Source organism: Gallinula chloropus (assembly GCF_964237585.1).
Source record: "Gallinula chloropus genome assembly, chromosome: 13".
Classification (NCBI taxonomy): domain Eukaryota; kingdom Metazoa; phylum Chordata; class Aves; order Gruiformes; family Rallidae; genus Gallinula; species Gallinula chloropus.
In genome coordinates, this window is record NC_140098.1 from 21,383,868 (window position 1) to 21,404,538 (window position 20,671).

A 20,671-nucleotide genomic window follows, 5' to 3' on the forward strand; every position below is an offset into this window, starting at 1 on the left:
GGGGCACCAGCATGATGCAGTGAGGACCAGGGCAAGTGCAGGAGTCTGACATGGGGCACCAAGGTAGAGATGGGGGGGACATGACGCTGTCGGGCAGGGACACTGGAGCAGGTGCAGGGGGCACCAGGTAGGGGCAGAGGGGCAAGTGCAGTGGGACTGGCATGGGACAGGGGGCACCAACATGATGCAGCGGGGACCAGGGCAAGTGCATGGGGCAGGGGGGACCAGGGTAGAGGCAGGGTCTGTGTGTGACACTGTGGGGCAGGGGGGGCACAGGGGCAGCAGGGTGACGCAGGGGGGACCGAGGCGGGTGCGGGGGGCCCGAGGTGGGGCAGGGGGCCCCGGGCCCGCTGCAGTGGAGGGTGATGCCCAGGGTGAGAGCGGAGCCGGGCACCGGGACAGGTGCGGGGGGGGGAAGGAACGGGGGGCGGGACGGTGCCGGGAGAACGATGGGAAGAGTGAGGGGCCGGCCAGGGCGGAGCGGGGGGCGGCGGGCGGCGGGCGGAGCCCGTGGCGTGGGGCGGGGCGGGGCGGGGCCGGCCCGGTGCGGCCCCACGTGCGCGTGACGCGGGCGGGGGCCGGGAGCGCGGCGGAGCGGCGGGGAGCGGCGCGGGGCCGATGCAGCCCCCGGCGGCCTCCCCCGGCCCCGCCGCCCCGGCGGGCGCCGAGCTGCTGCGCTGGCAATGGCGGGAGGTGCAGGCGCCCTGCCTGGTGGCCGCCTGGATCCTGGTGGCCAGCCTGGCCAAGATCGGTGAGTGGCCGTGTGTCCGTCCCCCCCTCCCCTTCCCAACCGCCCCTTCCCCGCTCCGCCGGGGCTCCGGGAGCCGCTGCCCCTCCCCCGCCCCGGGGCAGGCAGGGTGGGATGCGGCATCTCCAGCGGGAGCGGGGGCAGCCGGGACGAGGAGTGTTACCGCACACCGGGACGCGGGGGCTGGGGGGAGGAACGGAATGAGCCCCCGGCCGGGCACCGTCCTCGGAGGGGCTGCGCTGGCCTGGCGCGACTCCGCGCCGCATCCTACATCCCTCCCCGGGGGTGATGCGCGGCGGGGGGGGGGGGTGAAGGTACGGCCTAAGGGACAGCCTGGTCCCCTGGTCCTCGTGAGGGATGGACTGGTGGGCACCAAGGAGGGATGGATGGTTCAGGAGAAGAAGAGCCGAGCAGAGATGTCCAGCAAGGATGTCCCATGCCTGCAGCACGTGCCGCTGGAAGCTATTTGGCCCCCCCAGCCTCAGGAAAGGGTCAGTGGTGCCGGTGTTGGGCAAGATGTGTCCCCTGCAGCCCAGGAATGGGTCTGTGCTGGTGGTCCCCTCCGGTGGGTCACTCCAGATCAGCACTGCGTCGGGCTCTCGTGCCCCCCAGCGCAGGACCAGGCAGCTGGGGGAGGAGGGGAGGCTCTGCTGCAAGAGGCTGCGTGGGAAGGTGTGAGGAGGATGTGGGTGAGCTGCCGCAGGGCTGTGGCCCTGGAACACCCAGGGTGCTGAGCAGGGTCCCCAGGGGCTGGTCTCCCACAGTGTCCCTGCCTGCTGTGCTGGGACGAGACCGTGACCTTGAGGCAGGTTTCCTCAGTGGGGGCCCTGCCGTGGGCACAGCCCCCTCGGTGGGGTCACCGGCACCCTCGTGGGTTGGAGCCAGCTCAAGAAATGTGGGTTCCAGGGTAAGCAGGGCAGCCTGTGAGCAGTGGGGGACCAGCAGCATCTCCCAGTACGCAGGGGACAACTACAGCCGTCACCGCCGGCTGGCCTCTGCCTGTCCTGAGCATCATCGGATACACTGCCAGGGGCCTCGTGCTTCTCTCCTTCCTTGGCCTTCTCACAAGGGAGACCTAAAGCATCGCGAGGAATGAATTAACGGGCATCGTGAGCTTAAAAACACAACCCTCTGTCTGCAGCTGTGCCACCTCCTGCTGCCGAGCACAGTCCTCCCTCCTGCAGAAGATCAGAGGGATGATCCCTTTCTCTCACTCTTCTCTTCTCTCCACGAGCTGCTCCCTGCGCAGTTTCCCTCGCTGCGTTCCACCCAGTGCTGGTGGGTGGGCAAAGGGGGGAGCTGAGCCAGGGTCATTCCAAAGCTCCCAGCTCTGCCATGCTCTTCCAGGCCTGAGGTGAGCTGATGGCCACTCTCTTTCTCTATTTGGGAGATGCAACCCTGATGGCAGGTAGCTCCGGGCTGCCTGGCTCAGCGCATCCAATGGGTCTGATGGATGCTCACAGCACCGAGCAGCACCCATACCCAGAGGCAGCACCCTGGCAGGGGGGTACCCAGAGGTGGCATGCAGCCCCCTGTACCCACGGTCCGTGGGGCACACTAGAACAGGGTGGGGGATGTCAGGGAGCGGAGCGGGCAGCGCTGGCCGTGGACGCCAGGCGTAGGCTGGCGTGGAGGAGCCGCTGTGGTTGCGGTGCCAGCTCACAGCCCTGTGACTGCAGGGGAGGAAGCGGCCCCACGCCTGGGTGATGGAGAAATGACACTGCGGGCTCTGTTCTCCAAGGCGGTCATGATGCCGGGGTGCCCTGAGCCAGCAAACACCCGGGGCGGGGAAAAACTGGCCTGGGTGTTGCCTTCCTGCACAATGAGGCATCATCCGGGCTCTGCTGCCTTTCCCGTCCTCGGTCAAAGCACACAGATCTGTTCAGGCAGGATGTGGGGCAGAGGGAAGCGGTGCCCATTGGCCCAACCTCCTCCTCCTCTGCCCTGTGAGCAGGGGTTTGCTATCAGATGGGTGTTTTTCCACCTGGCAGCATTGCCGTGGGTCACAGCCCTCTGTCCTTGCAGCACGTGGTCCCTTGATCCCGTTGCTGGTGGCACCATCACCTCCGTCCCCAGCAGCTCCTCGTGCCTTGGTTTAGGAGTCTTGGCGTTTCCCCAGCACTGGAGGAGGGGAGCAGGTTTTGACCCCGAGTCCTCCCAATGGCAAATCCTGTATTATGGATTCCTGAGTGTGGATTAGGGCTCTGAAGTTAATTCACATGTGGCTAAGTTACCGTTGCTGTGGGAACCTCGAATCCTGAAATTCTTGACTGGCGCATGTAAAATTAGAGCTGGTTCCACCCCGTCCCCGCTGGCTGCTCCCCCATTGCAGAGGCGCTCGTGCGCTGCCATTAGCTCAGGAGGGTGGCAGCATCCCCCCCACCCCTCAACCAGGAGACTTTTGGACGAGCAGAGTCCTTTTCCACCCATGATGCTCCCTTCTTTGCCCAAGTTTTTGGGAAAGAATGATGGGTGGCAGACAGAGGCCATGGCCCCATGTCATAGAATCCCAGACTGGTCTGGGTTGGAAGGGACCCCGAGGATCAGAGAGTTCCAACCCCCTGCCACAGGCAGGGCCACCAACCTCCAGGCCTGGAGCTACACAAGGCTGCCCAGGGCCCCATCCAACCTGGCCTTGAACACCCCCAGGGATGGGGCACCCACCCCCTCTCTGGGCAGCCCGGAAAGAACTTCCCCCAATATCTCCTCTAACCCTTCCCTCCTCCAGCTTCACTCCATCCCCCTTGTCCTGCCAGTCTCTGCCCTTTGGAAAACCCAATTCTCTCCTGTTCCTCTGCTCCCTTCAGGGACAGGAAGGCTGCAGTGAGGTCCCCCCACAGCCTTCTCCAGGCTGAACAAGCCCAGTCCCCACAGCATCTCCGTGGGCTCTCCCTCCTGGGGCTCTCCAGCCAAGCCGGGTGTATCTCGGCAGCACGGGGAGTGCAGATGGGCTGCCGGAGCAGGGAGCGGGGATCTTGGCAGTGTTCCCTGGTGTGCGGAGAGGAGAGGAGAGGGGCTGGACGCCTCGTTCCCTTCTTGAAAACTTCAGAGCTTTGTTCCCGTGGGCGGGAGCGGGTTCGCCGCGTGCCGCAGGAGCCGCGCCAGCGCCGCTCGCCCACTGGCGTTGCCTTCTCCAGCCTCACGTGGGGTGAACAGAGGGGTTCTGCCGGGGCCTTTTAGCAGGAATTTGGCTGGGCTGGAGCTTGGCCAGCCCTTCTCTGGCCTTGGGGGTTGGCTTTGGGGGGGGGGGGGGTTTAGTGTCCGTATCGCCGCTGCCTCTGTGGCAGAGAGCAGAGGCGGCTGGGGGTAAGGGTGGGTGCCCTGTGGCTGCAGAGCCGTGGCAGAGGCTGGGCCCTGGGTGCTCTGCAGCTCTGTCCTCTCAAGGCAGTTGGTGATGGAGCCACAGATCACACCGCCTCAGTGCCTGTGGCTCTGCCCTTGCCGGGTTGGACATGGGTTACCGTGCCAAGGAGCAGAAGGAAGGAACAGGAGGACAAGCATCCCTTAGCCTGCACATTCGTGGTGGGCTCCCAGCTGTTGGGTCTGCCAAGGGACCAGGTCCCTGACAGTGAATTATCTCCTCTAGCTCAGCGCTCAGCTGCAGCGAAGGAAAGCAGATCGACTAAGAGGTGGTAGGAAAGGAGAAAGGAAGAACATCAGGAGGCCACCACTTCGGTGTCCAGGGTGTCTCAGGGATGCTGGGACCCGTTCCAGAAAGGACAGAGCAGGACCGGGAGGAGAACGACAAGGGCACAGAGACATGGAAACCTACTGAGGAAGGACTGCTTGTTCCTGGGCTCCTCTCCAGGTCTTTGCCACTAGAGAGAGGACTCTGATCTAGGCAGAGCTTATGGTCTGTCCTTGGGGGTTTGCAGGGAAGGAAGAAGTGTGTGAGCAAGGGTCTGCAGCAGTGTGACCGCAGCAGAGCTTTCCTTCCAGCGGGGAGACGTGGCACAAGCCAGGGGCACTTTTAATCCCGGGCTGCAGGGACTGGGTGCTGGGTTGGCAGCAGGGCCAGGCTCGTAGCCAAGCAGCGGCTCAGAAGCTGCTGTGATGTCCCTCATACTTGCTGGGTGCTCAAGGACAGAGGTGGCTCTGGAAGCACCTGGAGGAACATCACACCCCCCCAGCCCCCCCAGGAGAAGGTTTCTTCATCTGGTGTCCCAGGCGAAGGCACAACTCAACTGCTGCTTCCCCAAGCCCTTCGGGGGCAGCAGGGACACGGCACTAGGGAGGAGGAACCCACAGGGATAGGGAGTCGCTGGGGTGATTTGGGATTACGGGGGATGCCCTGGCTTGGGGACAAGACCGCCTGGGAGGAACAAGTCCCCTGTGCTGGCTGGCATGACATCCCGCTGTGCCTGAGCTGCGGGCTCCCTGCCACGGAGCTGATGGATGATGTACAAGGCAGACACTGCTCTTCTCAGAAAACACATCCCTCTCTAATGCCTGGTCCAAACCTCAGCGTGGAATAACCTCATTATTCAAAGCATCTCCTGCACGCCTGGCTTTGCATGCAGGCAGGTTACCTGGAGCTGAGGAACGCTGTGCACACGGAGACCGGCTGACTGGCTTGTGCTGCAGTGGTTTGCGTGCTGCTTGCTCAGGCGGCTGCAAACAAGGTCACCCCGTCGCCAGGGCTGAGCATCCTCATTTCTGAGTGGGGTAACATGTCCTGGTGAACCAGGATGCCTTCGCTTGAATGGCAGCCAGAGCTGCTTGTGACACCAGGAATGTGCTTGCTGGCTGCTTTTATCCTTTAAGGGCAGATGCCAGGGGCCAAGAAAAGCAAAAAGCCTGGCCTGCTTGGTAGGCTGGAAGGTAGCTGAGGAGGAGAGTGGGATCCCAAAGGGGCAGGGACCTGAAATCCTGACCTGGGAGCTAGCTGGAAGGTCATCTGTGTGCTCATGGCCATGAAGCAGCCTTAGGTGCTCCATTGTCCTCCCTGGGGGTCCGTTGTGCATCAGGCAACCCTTCTGTGGAGTTTATGGGTCTGGGGTGCTCTGTCCACGTGCCTGTTTGGCTGATGGTCTCGTTCTTTCTTTCCTTCTAGTTTTCCACCTGTCAAGGAAGGTGACGTCTGTCGTCCCGGAGAGCTGCCTCCTCATCCTGCTGGGGCTGGGGCTGGGGGGCATCGTGTTGGCCGTGGCGAAGAAAGCTGAGTACCAGCTGGAGCCCAACATGTTCTTCCTGTTCCTCCTGCCCCCCATTGTCCTCGACTCGGGCTACTTCATGCCCAGCCGGCTGTTCTTCGACAACATCGGCGCCATCCTCACCTACGCGGTGGTGGGCACACTCTGGAACTCCTTCACCACAGGCGCCGCGCTCTGGGGACTGCACCGGGCCGGGCTCATGGGTGGGTGCTCAGGGCTGCCCGGCTTGGGTCGCATCCCCACTGGATGGGTCGGAGGGTGCAAAGCACCCCCAAGCTCAGAGCCCCCGGCCCAGCCCTGCCGTGGTTCCCCAGGAAGCCCGTGGATCCTGCAGGAGCAGGGTCCCGGCATCCCTGGGGGGGTTGCTTTGGCAGGACCAGCAAATGGGCTCTGCTTGCACCGAGCTGACTCATCTCTTTGCTATATTTGTTGGTGACCTTGGCTGGCTTTGCTGGCTCGCTGACATGCTCCCTGTCCTCAGCTGTAGCCATGGGCCTTGGCTTGGCTGGACCGTGTTTTGGGTCTACTGAGCCCTGAGGAACCGCTTGATGCCTGGACCTGAAGTGGGGCTGCTGAGCCTCCTTCGGCACTGGAGGGGTAGCAATGCACCTGGGTTCAGGGGGGATGTCCACCCCCTCTCCCTTCATGCCACAGCAATGATGTGCTGAGCCCTGCTTCTCCTGGGGGGGTCCGTGAGCGCTCCCTGGCTCAGCCCACTGCACTCCAAGTTGGGGTGATGAGGCCAAGATGAGGCTTGTTTCAGCCTGCTGAAAGGGGCTCCTGGGCAGATGGTCTGCCTGAGCTTGGTCCTTCTGTCCTAGCAGATCCAGGCATTGAAGCTGGGCTGATGGATTTCCTGCTCTTCGGCAGCCTCATCTCCGCTGTGGACCCTGTGGCAGTGCTGGCTGTCTTTGAAGAGGTCCACGTGAACGAGACCCTCTTCATCATAGTGTTTGGCGAGTCTCTCCTGAACGACGCTGTCACTGTGGTGAGTTGGGGCTTGGGGGAACCCTGGAGTGGAGCCAGGGTCCCCCAGGATGGGCAGAAGATGCAGGTGACAACTCCAAGCTGAGGGCAGACCTGTGCCATGCTCTCTGGGTCTCTCTCCTGCACCTGGGGCACTTTGCTTGCTGAGATGAGCCATGTCACCTGGCAGATTCGGGGCAGGCAATGCCTTTTCCATGGGGCCTGTCCCTCTGAAGAGGGCCCATCTCCTGCCCTCCCCAAGGGATTTGCCTTGCCTGCAGGTGCTGTACAAGGTATTCAACTCCTTCGTGGAGCAGGGCCCAGCACACATCCACGCCACGGACTACATGAAGGGGGTAGGTGAGTATGTGCCCCACCAGCCCCTCCAGCTCTTCCTCTGGGGTGGAAGTGGAGGGGGCAGGCACGGATGCTCTCATACCATGGGGTGGGTGCTGAGCGCCACAGGTCTGTCATCTCCATCCCAGTGGTGGTCACATGTCAGCTGTTACCCCGGGATCCTTTGGTGGGGACCTGGGTGGGAGGATGGAGCTTGGCCAGCCCAGCATGGGACGGCCGTGGGGCACAGGAGATGAGCTGGCTTGCTTATGGGGCCAACGAGTCTTCCCCTCGCGCCAGCCTCTTTCTTCCTGGTGAGCCTGGGGGGCACGGCCGTGGGGCTCCTCTTTGCCTTCCTCCTGGCCCTGATCACGCGGTTCACCAAGCGGGTGCGCATCATCGAGCCGCTCTTCGTCTTCCTCCTGGCCTACATCGCGTACCTCGCCGCCGAGATGGTCTCACTCTCCTCCATCCTGGCGTGAGTACCAGGGAGACCCCTGGGGAGGGGAGCGGGGGGCGGTCCCAGGAAATTGGGGGTGCAGACCCACTCCTCATCCCACTGTAGGGTCACGCTGGTTCCTCCTGCCCCTCTGCAGAGTCACCTTCTGTGGAATCTGCTGCAAGAAGTATGTGGAAGCCAACATCTCCCAGAAGTCCCGCACCACGGTCAAGTACACCATGAAGACACTGGCCAGCAGCTCAGAGACCATCATCTTCATGTTTCTGGGCATCTCAGCTGTGGACACCTCAAAGTGGGCATGGGACACGGCGCTGGTGCTGGGCACCCTGTTCTTCATCCTGCTCTTCAGAGCTGTGGGTCAGTCTGCTGTGGGGGGCCACAGACCCCAGGCCTTGCCATGCCAAACAGTGGCATTCCCAAAGAAAGGCTTGGGCATGGCTTCTGGCCAGGGCTCTGCTGGCATCCCAAGCTCTCCTGCTCCTTCTTCTTCCCTAGGTGTTGTCCTCCAGACCTACGTGCTCAACCGCTTCCGCCTCATCCCCCTGGACAGGATCGACCAAGTGGTCATGTCTTACGGTGGCCTCCGTGGCGCTGTGGCCTTTGCCCTGGTCATCCTGCTGGACAGAGCCAAGGTGAAAGCCAAGGACTACTTCGTGGCAACGACCATCGTGGTGGTGTTCTTCACTGTCATTGTGCAGGTGAGGATGGGCACTGTGCCCTCCTCCAGTGCCGCTCACCTGGGGGCTTGGGACATGTCTCTGGGGCAAGTACCTCTTCTCTAGTGACCTTTGGTCCCTTGTGCCTCCCAGTAGCCCGTCCATCACCGGGCTGGCATGCAGGGCCTCTGTGGTGGCTGTCACAATGGCAGGTCCATGGCCAATGGTTGTTTCCCTCTTGGCCTCTTGCTCTGGGACTTGCTCCAAGAGCAGCAGCGACATGTTCCTGGCTGGACTGTTCTCTTCACAAAGCCACTGGGCTCAGGGTTCCTGCGCCCCAGGATGGGACACAAGCCTAGGGGAAGGGGACTGGAGGGGTACGACATGATCACTGCCTGCCGGGACACAGGACCATCTCCCAGGTCCCAGGAGCAGGGGTTGGGGTCGGTAGGGACACACACGACTAGCACAGATGTTGTCTCTGGTCACTTCATGCTCCTTCTGCTCCCTGTGCTCCAGCCATGCGCCCTCTCGCCCTCCCAGTCTTTCCCTTGCCTTCTCCTGCCATTCCAGGGCCTCACCATCAAACCTCTGGTGACGTGGCTGAAGGTCAAGCGCAGTGACCACCACAAGCCCACGCTGAATGAGGAGCTCCATGAGCACGTAGGTGCTGGTGTGAGGCTGCCTGTCTCCCTGCACCCTTGGGGCACCCGCAGCCTTGCCACCACTCTCACCCTCTTCTCTTTGCTCAAGGCCTTTGACCACATCCTGGCAGCGGTGGAGGACATCGTGGGACACCATGGCTACCATTACTGGCGGGACAAGTGAGTGTCTCAGCCAGAACCCTCTGACAACCATCAGGATGATGGGGGTGGGGCAGAACACGTGTCAGTCGTGGGGACATTGCAGAGTCCCTGCTGGAGGACATCCCCATGGTAGGCAGGGCAGCAGGACCAGGAAGGCTACATTATTGTCTGTCAGTCTGTCTGGAAGAGAACTGTCTGGCTGCTGTTGTGCAGTAGACCGAGCTCCCCAAAAGCATCCTGAGAGAGGTCAGGCAGGCATGTCTGGGGATACTGTGAGAGCTGGGGGTGCACTGCTTGCCCGTGCCAGAGCTGCTGGGCAGCCGTGGGGGGGCCCATGGTGATGGTGGTGGCCGAGAATCTCCCCACCGACAGGCTGGCGCTGGGTGCTGAGGAGGGAACAGCCCTGTTAGAGCCTGGGCAGTGTTTATCCACGGCACAGAGAGAGGAAGAGGATGTGAAGAGCCTGTTTCCTGGAGGGGAAGCACTCCAGCCACACTGGCCCCACTCCATCACCTCCTGCGGATCCGCTGGTCTTCGGCTTCCCCTTGGGCAGGGACAAAGGCTCAGCGTGTCCCCTCCCCTCCTGCCCTTGGTCCTGTGTGCCCAGCCTTGGGTGGGCAGGGGTCCCACCCACACCTTCATCTCTTCAAAGGTGGGAACAGTTTGACAAGAAGTACCTGAGCCAGCTCCTGATGCGCAAGTCTGCCTACAGGCTGCGGGATGAGATCTGGGATGTTTACTACAAGCTGAACATCCGTGATGCTATCAGCTTCGTCGACCAGGTTGGGTGGCCCTGACCAGAGTTGTCTGGCCTAGGGCAGTGGTCTGTCTCACACGTGGCCACGTCGCGTCCCCTCTGGCCGGGCAGTGGGAATCCCCCTCCCCAAAGCCCAGCTGGGGCCCTCCTGCCCCCCATGCCAGCCTTTCCTTCCCACCTCCCAGGGTGGCCACGTGCTCTCAGCTGCCAAGCTGGCGCTGCCCTCCATGCCCAGCCGCACGTCCATGTCGGAGTCATCGGTCACCAACCTCCTGTGAGTACAAGCATCCCTCCAAAGCCCTGGGCAGACCTCGCCGGACCCCTACAGCCACCCCCTTCCCCAAGGATGGGTTGTGCTGGGGGGGTGGGGGGTAGCTGGCAGGATGCAGGCACAGAGCCCAGCATCTCCCATCTCCCCCCATCCCAATCTGCCCCGGCAGGAGGGAGAGTGGGAGCGGCGCGTGCCTGGACCTGCAGGTGATCGACACGGTGCGGAGCCGGCGGGACAAGGAGGACGCTGCCATGCACCACGTGCTGCGAGGGAGCCTCTACAAGCCCCGCCGGCGGGTGAGCGCTCCCTGGCCGTGGCGTGCGGCTCACCCCGAGGGTAGCGGCACCCGCAGGAGGAGCAGGGATGGAGGATGCTCCCTGGGGGCCAAGCTGCTCACCCTGTGTCTCTTTGCCTCTCCCTCGGCCAGTACAAGGCCAGCTACAGCCGTCACTTCATCTCTCCAGATAAACAAGAGCGCCAAGATAAAGAAATCTTCCGGCAGAACATGAAGAGGCGGCTGGAGACCTTCAAGTCCACAAAGCACAACGTCTGCTCCTCCAAGAGCAAGGCCAGGCTGAAGGAAAAGGGCAGGAAGAAGGCAAGCGCTCCCCAACCTCCTCCTCTGTTACTAGATCTGGGATTTGGCCTCCCCCAGGCTGCAGACAGTGAGGTCCTTTGGGGTGTAGGTGAGGTGCTGAGGGCGTCCCCAGCTCCAGAGCCGGCAGGGAAAGCGTCTCATCACACCTCAGTCCTGCACACGCTGTGTGTGAGCACGCAGGCCTCACACATCCATGTGGCCCCACCACACCAGCGCTCCCATGGGGCAGCTCTTCCCTGGGCGAAGTGGTCCCCAGCCCTGGAAGAGCCACACACTTGTTTTCCAAGAGCGCTGGGCATAAAGTTGCCTGAACATGTGTGGATCCAGGCACAGAAGTGTGGCACTGCATCTTAAAGCAAGCTGTAGGTGTCCTCTCTCCTTTGGAGGCTCTTGAAGCTATGGCAGCGGAGATGTTGTAGTGCTCTGAAGATGCAACGCCCAAGGACTAGGAGCCACTGAGTGCCAGTTGCCATCTAGCTGGGGTGGGAATATGTGTCCCTGGGTTGGGATGAGGGGTTTCACAGCTGGGGTCCCAGCCAGTCCCTCTCCCTTCGCAGAAGAACATCCCTCTGGCTAGTGACACGCTCAATGGGAAGACGCACAGAAACGTCCCCTGGCAGGAGGCGGGTAAGGCTGGTGGCTGGTGGGGGTTGTGGGTCCTGACACAGGGAACTGTTGGGGTAGGATGGGAGCTCGGTGGGTTTATGTTAGCAGCAAGCCCCTCTCCCATGGGTGTAGTCCTGCTGCTGCAGGGTGCCCCACTCCAAACCAACTCCCTCCATCTGGCTGCAGCTCCTGTCCTGGTGATGGTCAGCTCAGAGGAGGAGGAGAGCGATAGCTCGGAGACAGAGAGAGAGGACGATGAAGGGATCGTATTCATCGCTCGAGCCACCGATGAGGTCCTGCAGGGAAAGACAGCTCCTGGTAGGCACTGATGCTCCCATGCCAGGGCAGCTGCTGGTGGGTGGCTTGTCTGTCCCACCCCGGGGGACCAAAGTTGCCTTGGCCTGGTCAAAACCAAAGTCAGCAGAGTACACGAGGGAGAACCGCAGTCCTCTGTGGCTCTGGAGGCATGGCAGAGCCTCCCTGCTGGCTCCTGCATCCCTGGGCCAGCTGGCAGCAGTTGGCTCTGCAAGGTCTGCAGGGCGCAGGGAGGGAGGAAGAGGTATGCAAGGTCCCTCTCACCGCCCCTCCCTTTGCACCCCCAGGCAGCCTGGATGTGTGCCCCAGCCCCTGCATCATCCCACCATCGCCCACCTTGGCAGAGAAGGAGCTGCCATGGAAAGGAGACCAGGCCGATCTGGCCGTTTACATCTCCTCGGAGACCACCAAAATCGTGCCAGTGGATATGCAGAAGGCGTGGAACCAAAGCATCTCCTCCCTGGAGAGCATCGCCTCCCCGCCGGGCATCGAGAGCGGGCCTCAGCACAGAAGGTTCGCCTGCCCTGTGCTGGAGGAGCAGCCCCAGTCTGCGAGCCAGGCGATGCCGGAGCAGGGCTCCTGCTTCCAGTTCCCCAGCCACGTCTCTAAGAGCGGCAGGTCGCAGAGTGACAGCAGCCCAGATGGTTTGGAGCAGCAGGAGCTGCAGCCTCTGATGGCCACGGAGGAGCCGGGCAGGATGCTGCCCGCTGCAGAGCAGAGGTGGCTGATGTTCAACAGGGCGAGCCACCTCTGAGGGGGCTGCAGACAGGACAGGGAGGGGGCTGCGGGCTGCCCAGGGGCTGCAACCCGCTGCCCGCTCTGCTCCCTTGCGTTGTGAAGCTTCTGTGTGTCTCTGTTAATCTCCAGGAGTGGCAGGGGAGCCCAGGAACCCTCCTGGAGCTGCACTCCAGGGTGGGCTTTGCCCGTGCACCTATTGATGCCAAACTGGTCATTAACTGGGCTCCGTGCTGCAGCGGCAGGTACCAACCCCCATCCACGCTGAGAGGCGCAGACCCCAAAGCTCTTTCCTCCTCTCTGGTCCCTACACATCTTCACAGCGCTGGGAGGCCAGAGATGTTCCTCCCAGGGCTGGGATCCCAGCTGGACTCCATCCCACTGAGGCTGTGCTGCCCTGAGGTGTGTGGGTGATGGCTCATGGGCCATGGCCACACACAAGTGTGGGAACACCAGCCGATCTCCAGCCCAGCTGTGGGTAGGAGACCTAGGAGAGGGCTGGGAGCAGTGCCCAGTGCACAAGAACCCATCTGCATCCAGCCACTGAGTCGTCGGCATCAGTGCTGGTTCCTCGGAGCATGCAGGGTGCTCAGCCAGGGATGAGCTCCTCGCCACGGCAGCTCTGTGTTCCCCGAGGGATGGAGGTACCACAGCCATGACCTTCTCAGGACTGGGAGCGGCGCTCCTGGGGTTTGGCTCCACCAGGAGCCAGACCAGCAAACCCGTACGCACAGGGACTCTTCCAGCACCCAACCTGCGCTGTCTGGATGTGTCCCCAGGACCTGCGGTGCTCAGCTTTCTGGCTCTGCTAGGAGGCACAGCATCCTCAGCATCCATCCTGCCCACCTCCTGGTCCCTCCAGTTGACTGGGGCTGGGAGGGCTGGTGGCAGTGCAGGGAGTGGAGCCAGCAGCAGGTATGAATGTACATCAGAAGCTGGGATGATGGGTGAGAGCTGAGTGCATCTTCAGAGGTGTATCCCCCCCCCAACTTGCCTCCCAGCCACCCCTGGTCCCTCCTGGGAGGGTGGTGGGACCTGGTGGCAATGGGGCACAGTGAACAGATCCTCCTGGCACCCCCAAAGGCCAAGAACTGCCCCTCCAAGAACTGCTCAGCATGTAAGAGCTCAGCATGACTGCTGCACACCAGCAGCGTGGGGGGCTTGGGGATGTTCCTCACTGGGAAGAGTGGGACCCGGGGCTACTAACCCCCCCAAAACTGGTCAATGGCTCCCTGTGGGGCTTCAGGGGCAGGTTTGAAGGGGACACGGAGGTGCACTGGGTGAGTGAGCCCAACACAGGGCAGTATGCCCTGGGTACCATCAGCGAGGCTCAGCAGAGGCCGTTCTGCTCTGTACCTGTCCCACCAGATGAGCATGAGGTTTTTAAAAGGTTTTTATATAGTTTTGCATTTCTGGTATGCCTTATCCTGGCTTTGATTTCTGATATGGGGCCATACTAAATCTCCAGCTGGGTCAGTGTTTTCCGTAGCCGTGGGCACCACGAATGACTCGAGACTTCCCACCTTACCCACAAGGATATCGTTTTAATGTGAAAAATATATGCAGAGTATTTTGTAACGTCCAATAAACAGGAGTTGGAGTGGGTGTCTTGGTCTGGTCTCCCTGTGCCTGGGAGGGAACATCTATCTCCACATCCCATCTGCATATCTGAGACCAACGGGATGAGGTTGAACAAGGCCAAGGGCAGAGTGCTGCACATGGGACAGAACAACCTCCTGCAGCTACAGGCTGGGGGAGACTGGCTGGAGAGCTGTCAGGCAGAGAAGGACCTGGGGGTGTTGGGTGACTGTGACTGACCATGAGCCAGCAGTGTGCCCAGGAAAGCCAAGAGCATCCTGGCTTGTGTCAGAAACAGTGTGGCCAGTAGGTCTGGGGAGGGGATTGTGCCCCTGGGCTGGGCACTGGTGAGGCTGCACCTGGAGTGCTGGGTCCAGTTCTGGGCTCTCACCATCAGAAGGACACTGAGGTCCTGGAGTGTGTCCAGAGAAGGGCAACCAGGCTGGGGAAGGGGCCAGAGAGCAGCAAAGCTTCCGAGGAGTGGCTGAGGGAGCTGGGGGTGTTGAGCCTGGAGAAGAGGAGGCTGAGGGGAGACCTTCTCCCCACCTCCCCTGCCCTGCCAGGAGGGTGCAGAGAGGTGGGCGATGGTCTCTGCAGCCAGGGGACAGGAGATGGGACAAGGGGCAATGGGCTCAAGCTGCCCCAGGGCAGGGTCAGCTCAGCTGGGAGGGCAAAGTTCTTCCCTGGCAGAGTTGTGGGGCTCTGGCACAGGCTGCCCAGGGAGGGGGCTGAGTCCCCAGCCCTGGGTGTGTTTAAAACAAGGGTAGCTGAGGTGCTCAGGGATCTGGTTTAGCTTAGGATGGGAATGGTTGGACTTGATGATCTTAAAGGTCTTTCCCAACCCGGTGATTCTGTGACTCTGTGATCCCGGTTCCTGCAGCTCCCGGTCCAGTTCTCCCGCGCAGGCACCGTGTCCCCGTGCCCCTCGCCCCCCGTCTCAACCCCGCTGTGCCAAACTGGATTTCCTCATCTCAATAACGTTTGTGGAAAACATGATGTTCTTACCCAACAGAGGCCTGCCTACAGCAGTCTTTCCCCTCTCTTTGCCAAAAACCTGGTTCAAATAGGTCTGTTTCAGGGTCTTCTGGATCACGGGAACCTCTCTGCGTCCGTGTCTGCCAGCTCCACTTCTCCAAAGGGAGACTGAACGTGGTTTTACTTGTCTTGCAGACAGATCTTTGCCTCACAGTCAACCTGGAATCTACTGTGTGTCCCTACCCTGGTGCTTTTTGGCAGGTTCCCACATAGCTTCCCAGCCCTGAGAGCTTCACGATGGTCCCACTGGAAGCCCTTGCTCCTCCTGATGTTTCCCATCCGCCTTGCATCCCAGTGCTGCTGGCTGAGCCATGCTGGCCCATGCACCAGGCTTGCGTGGGCCACGTTGTTCTCCTGGAAGCGGAGGGTCTATGGTGTTCAGGTCCTTAAAGGAGGAGAAGCAGATGGCTTGGCTTCGGGAAACACTGGGGCTGGTTGCTGTGGTCTCACACTGGTTAGCTGAGCCCAGCAGATAATTGGGGTGCAGGGTCTCTATGTCACCAGCCAGGAGCTGGAGGGTTTGCAGCCCCTTCTTCCCACCCTTGACCAGGGACAGTGGCTCCTACTATACCCTTCCCCAAAGGATTTTATGGATATTTATTCTCACACTCTAATCTCCACCATTTCACTCAGCAGGGAGAGCCAGCAGGCAGCATCCTCCCTGCACAGGACCGCTCCGATCCCTGCAGCGTAGCGCTGAGCCGTCTCTCCTCTCCTTCAGCCTAAAAATACTAAAGTGCTTCAGTGGAAAAACACAAGGACCAGGCCAAACCATGAACACATGTGCCCAAACCTCTGCTTCTCCAGGAGAGAGGAAAGCATAGCTGAAGGAGCTGCTGTAACCCAGGACCATCCAACTGTTATTATGAGCAATCCCATCCCGGAGCTGCCGGACTGCCGCAGACCCCTCGTTTTGCACGCAAGCTTTTCCTTGGAGCCTGCCATTAAACCTGCACGGGGTTTTTTTTTTTCCACAGTGATTTATTTTCTCCAGTCCTCAGCTCCTCCAGTTTCTCTGTGGTACCAGAAAACTTGTGAAGTCAGCAGAAGACGTAAGGCTGGATGGAAAAGCCAAGCCGCGGGTGATGGGTTGGTGTCGGCCACCTCTCAGGCCAGCTAAGCAGCAGCAGCGTTGCCAAGCTGCCTTAAAATCCACACCTCTGGTTAATTTTAGGATGGATGGGGCTGGGGAGGTCTGCAGTTCAACCCTGGCTCTACGTAAGGGCTGGTGGCAAAACTCCAGCAAGTAGCTCAAAGTCTTGACCCGTTGGGCTTGGAAAGTCCTTGAGGATGGAGATGCCACCCTGGCCCAGAGCCACACCCCAGCTGCACTGCTCCTTGTGCAGAATGACCTTCTCCTTAACTTCAGCAGGAATTTATCCTGGTCCAGCTTGTCCCTGTTGTCTCTTGTCCTTCCAGGTGTCTCTGAGAGGAGCTGGGCTCCGGTTTCTCTGTGTGCCCCACAAGCAGCTCCCCTCTTTGCCTTCTTTTCCTAGAGCCAGTTCTATTGATCTTGATCTTGACATCTATGTATCTACATATCTTCTTCTGTGAAGCCCCAAATTGGAGCCAATACTCAGCTGCATCTCACAGGCACCAGATCCAGAAGAAGAAGAATAATTCCCCCCAATATTAATAATAAACAATAATTTCCCCAAACCTGCCGGCTTCACGTTCTCAGCTGCAGCAAGAGCGCTGCTGACTCACGGGCAGCTCGGTGTGATTCCTCATCCTGCTCTATTTCTGGAGCACTTCTGACACCCTCGTGCGATGTTTTCACGCCGGCCTAGGCAGGCACAAGCGGTGGGAAGCTCGTGGATGGGAGCAGGGCTTCTCGCCTCCCACCTGGCCCCAGCAAAGCACACGGAGAACAGAGGGGAGGCACGTGAGGGAGAATTTGGGAGCTGAGCCTGGTCATACTTTGGAGACACGACAGTCTGTTCGTTGCTCCTTCCTGATCCTGGCTGTCCAGGCATCCATCTCACCTGGATGCCATCAGACTGAACCCCTCTCCTGAATTTTCCCGCGTTTGCTTTCCCACTCATCACACCTTCCAGAGCCGACCTTGGCTCGCTGGTGGACGGAAGGATTCATCTCCCCTCCAGAATCACCTCCGGAGGGGTGGGCGGGTGGGATGCCAGCCCTGGTCCCCGCTCTGCCTCGCTGTGCTGGCTGGTGAAGTCCTGCAGAAGTTGCTTGGCTGCTGGAAGCAAGTGGCTTGGTGACGGAGCTGGGATCAGTCGGCAGCCAGGGTGGATAATGAGGAACAGATTGATGCTGGGCAGCGGTTCCCATGCTGCGTTCCAGGGCAGGGCGGCCAGGATGGGAGAGCCTTTGTGCTTCACGCTGCACCCCTCCGGCGCGCGTCGAGCCAGCCCCTCAGCTCGCTCGTGGCTCCTCACCGGCTGGCAGCACTGATCATAAGCCCCTGCGGAGCTGGGGACCCTCTCCAACAGCTTATGACACCCCTTCCCCGTTGTAGGGCTGGCTGGGAGGCTTTCCCTGCATCCCAGTTGTGTGGGGGAACAAGCCGACGGCGCCGACGGGCTGAGGACGGACACTATCAGTGGGATCTTTAGGTCAGCAGGAGCTGGGTGGGGTGATCTGCACCCACTTTTGTAACTCAGATTTTGCTGCTTTTGCCTGGAGGATCAAAGGCAGGCGCAGGACTCCCCGCTCTGCAGGACTGTGTGGCCGGGCTGCTGCTCCCCGGGACTCCCGCTGAACGGCCGGGATGGATGCCGACGTGACAGGGGCTTGGATTTTATGAGTACCCCAGATCTCAGAGTCGGGATCCTCCCCACAGCCCGGCAGAACTGCTCCTCACAGCAAAGGTCAACAAAGAAACCACCTGCGCTCCTCCCAGCTCCCCTTCTCCTGGCATCCAGTGCCTCAGCCGGGCCCCACCGAAAGGTAAATGAACCCTGTGGTGGGTTGGTTGGAGAGGGAGGGTGCTGAGGATGCTCTGGGGAGGTGCCCACCAACCCCATCAGTCCGGGCTACATCAGGTTGTCCTGAAGAAGGGCTCGGAAAGGCCACGGGTGCTGGTGGAGACCAATCTCATTGGAAGCTTGGTGGGTGCTTTCCTCTCTCGCATCCCTGCCCCTGTGTGAGCTCTGCTTCCCAGAGCCCAGCCAAGCCCAATATCAGGGAGCCAGTGAAAGCTCCACTCCCCTCCAGATTTCTTCTGGGCTCTTAGGGTCCCACCTGCTTTCTCCCATCACCCAGGGCCAGGATATTCTCTTGTCCACCACATCTGTGCATGCAGATACACCTATTTTCAGCAGGCATCCCAACCCTCTCCTATTTACGGAGAAAGCTGGCAAAAGCTTTGCCAAAGTTATCCCAGAAAGATGAACAAAACCCATAAGGAAATAACTATTATGGCCAAAACCAGTTAGGTTTTCAGGTGCCGTGGTGCAGGGCTGGCTGATGGGAGCACGAGCCTGTGCTTGCCAGGACTGAAGGGCTGTTGGGCAGGCAGGTTAGCCAGGCTGCTGCGGGGGGGTTAACCCGTGACCCCTGCTAGGCTCACCCCATCGCTGTTTTGTCCTTCTAGGGAATGGGCAGAGCTGTTAGAAACGGCTGATTTTATTTATTTTAGACTTTTTTTTTTTTTTTTTCCTTAGGAAAAATAGCTTTTGAAGCAAACAGGAAATTACAGAGACCGGAGCGCAGTAAAGAGGGTGGGAGGGAAATTAAAACCCAGCAGCTGTGTGTGGATTTGCCGGTAAATCCAGCTCCAGGCGGGGTGTCGTTGGGCTGAAGGTACCCGAACTGCCCCCGGACCTGTGAGAACTCGGGGGAGCCCCGTCTCCCTGCCCTGCCCGGAGCATCCCCATCCCGATGGGAGTGATGCTCTCAGGGGTGACGGGGCTACAGAGGGGCTGGTGCTGCCTGTGCCTCGGTGGGTACGGGATCTGTGGGTGCTGGAGAACCTCCAAACTACCCCCCCACCCCCACCCCGAGCTCTACACCCTCAACCCCTCCGAGCTCCGCACCCCTCAGCGCTCCCCCCGCCCCCGATCTCTGGCCCCCCCCCCGATCTCTGGACCCCCAAACCCCTCCCTCCCCCAACCCCCCCCTCCCCCGATCTCTGGACCCCCAACCCCCCCCCTCCCCCGATCTCTGGACCCCCAAACACACCCCCCCCCCCGATCTCTGGACCCCCAAACCCCTCCCTCCCCCGACCTCTGGACCCCCAAACCCCCCCCTCCCCCGATCTCTGGACCCCCAACCCTCCCCCCCCCCCGATCTCTGGACCCCCAACTCCCCCCCCCCCCCGCCCCCGATCTCTGGACCCCCAACCCCCCTCCCCCGATCTCTGGACCCTCAACTCCCCCCCCCCCCCCCCCGATCTCTGGACCCTCAACTACCCCCGAGCTCCGCACCCTCGGAACTGGCCCCCAGCCCCATCTCCGGACCCCCAACCCCTTCCCAAGCTCCGTAACACCACCCCCCCTCCTTCTGCAGCTCCGCACCCCTGGGCTCACCCCGAGCTCCGCACTCCCGGGACCCCCCCCAGTCTCTGCACCCCCAACCTCCCGAGAGCCGTCCCCCTGACCCCCCCTCCCGATCTCTGCACCCCCAACCTCCCCCGAGAGCCGTCCCCCTGACCCCCCCCCCGATCCCCCCTCCCCTCAACCCGCCCCATCTCCCCCCCACTCCCCCCCCCGCCATCTTCCCCCTTCCGCCCGCTCTCGGCCCCGGGTGCCGCCGGGGCCGCCCGCGGCCGCCAGGTGTCGCCCCGCGCCGGCCTCTCCTCAGCTGGCCAAGATGGCGGTGGCGCTGCCCGCAGCGGCTGGTAACGGCGCTCAGCCCGGGCAGTAGGACTCGGGGCCCCGCGCCGCCACGAAGGGCTGGTCTCGAGGGGGGGGGGAAAGAAGGCAAAACAACCCCTGAAAAGCATATCCCTGTGTACGCGATCGCTTCGGGGCTCCTGAGGTGTTGGCCAGGGCAGCCGCCTCCCCGGGCTGCGCTGTGATGCGCAGGCACCTGCGGCGCGGCCGGCAGCGCCTCGGCGGGGGCAGCGCCGGGCCCCGGGCCTCGCCTCTTTGAAAAGGGAATATAAGCGGCAAAGAGCGCCTGGGCCTGTGCGGATTGGGTGAGGAGGGCGCTGCCCGGCCTCGGAGGGCCGGGGGCTGCTGGCTGCGGCTGGGCAGCTGCACTCCCAGCAGCACCTGGAGTGGAGCATCAGCCCCCCCGGCTCCTCAGCCCGCTTGTGCCGGGCTGCTCGGGGGGGCCCCGGTCTCACGAGGGGGTCAGCAGGGGTCCCCTATGGATGCTGGAGGGGTCTCAGCCTCCCCGGCTGCTCCGTAGCTGGCCGCACCCTGCCTAGATGTGGGAGCAGAGGTGCCTCTGCGAGGAGGAAGAGAGCGGCAGCGGTGACGGCAGAAGGGTGAGTGCGGGAGCCGTGGCAGGGGGCTCGGGCCCTCTGCCCTGGCCTGTTGGAGAGGGAGCTGCTGGTCTCTGCTGGAGGGATTAGATTAGACCACGTTATTTCTTGCTGCTGCCCTCCAGCCCTGGTGCCTTCGAGAGGAGGTCCCAACCCCAGCTGGCCCTGTGCTCACAGTGTGCCCCTCACACGGTCCCGCCTGGTGCAGGGTCTTCTCCCTCCCACCCGTGCTGGGAACGCAGGGTTCCTGGTGCAG

At 61.6% G+C, this 20,671-nt stretch overlaps 1 protein-coding gene across 2 annotated transcripts; it reads left to right on the forward strand.

Moving 5' to 3' along the window:
* Window positions 1–618: 618 nt before the first annotated feature.
* On the forward strand, window positions 619–12,426 carry SLC9A5 (solute carrier family 9 member A5; the record flags this gene model as incomplete). Of its 2 annotated transcripts, none has more annotated exons than XM_084269975.1 (16): window positions 619–751; window positions 5,802–6,104; window positions 6,726–6,889; window positions 7,149–7,227; window positions 7,504–7,681; window positions 7,800–8,020; window positions 8,159–8,361; window positions 8,893–8,982; window positions 9,073–9,143; window positions 9,778–9,907; window positions 10,068–10,156; window positions 10,323–10,449; window positions 10,581–10,751; window positions 11,309–11,387; window positions 11,544–11,675; window positions 11,960–12,426. In XM_084269975.1, 16 exons carry the CDS (start codon window positions 619–621, stop codon window positions 12,424–12,426), a joined length of 2,637 nt encoding a protein of 878 aa, XP_084126101.1. The 2 variants fall into 2 exon arrangements, with proteins under 2 accessions (XP_084126101.1, XP_084126102.1); XM_084269976.1 differs by having other exon boundaries at window positions 11,309–11,378.
* Between the last annotated feature and the right edge of the window lie 8,245 nt (window positions 12,427–20,671).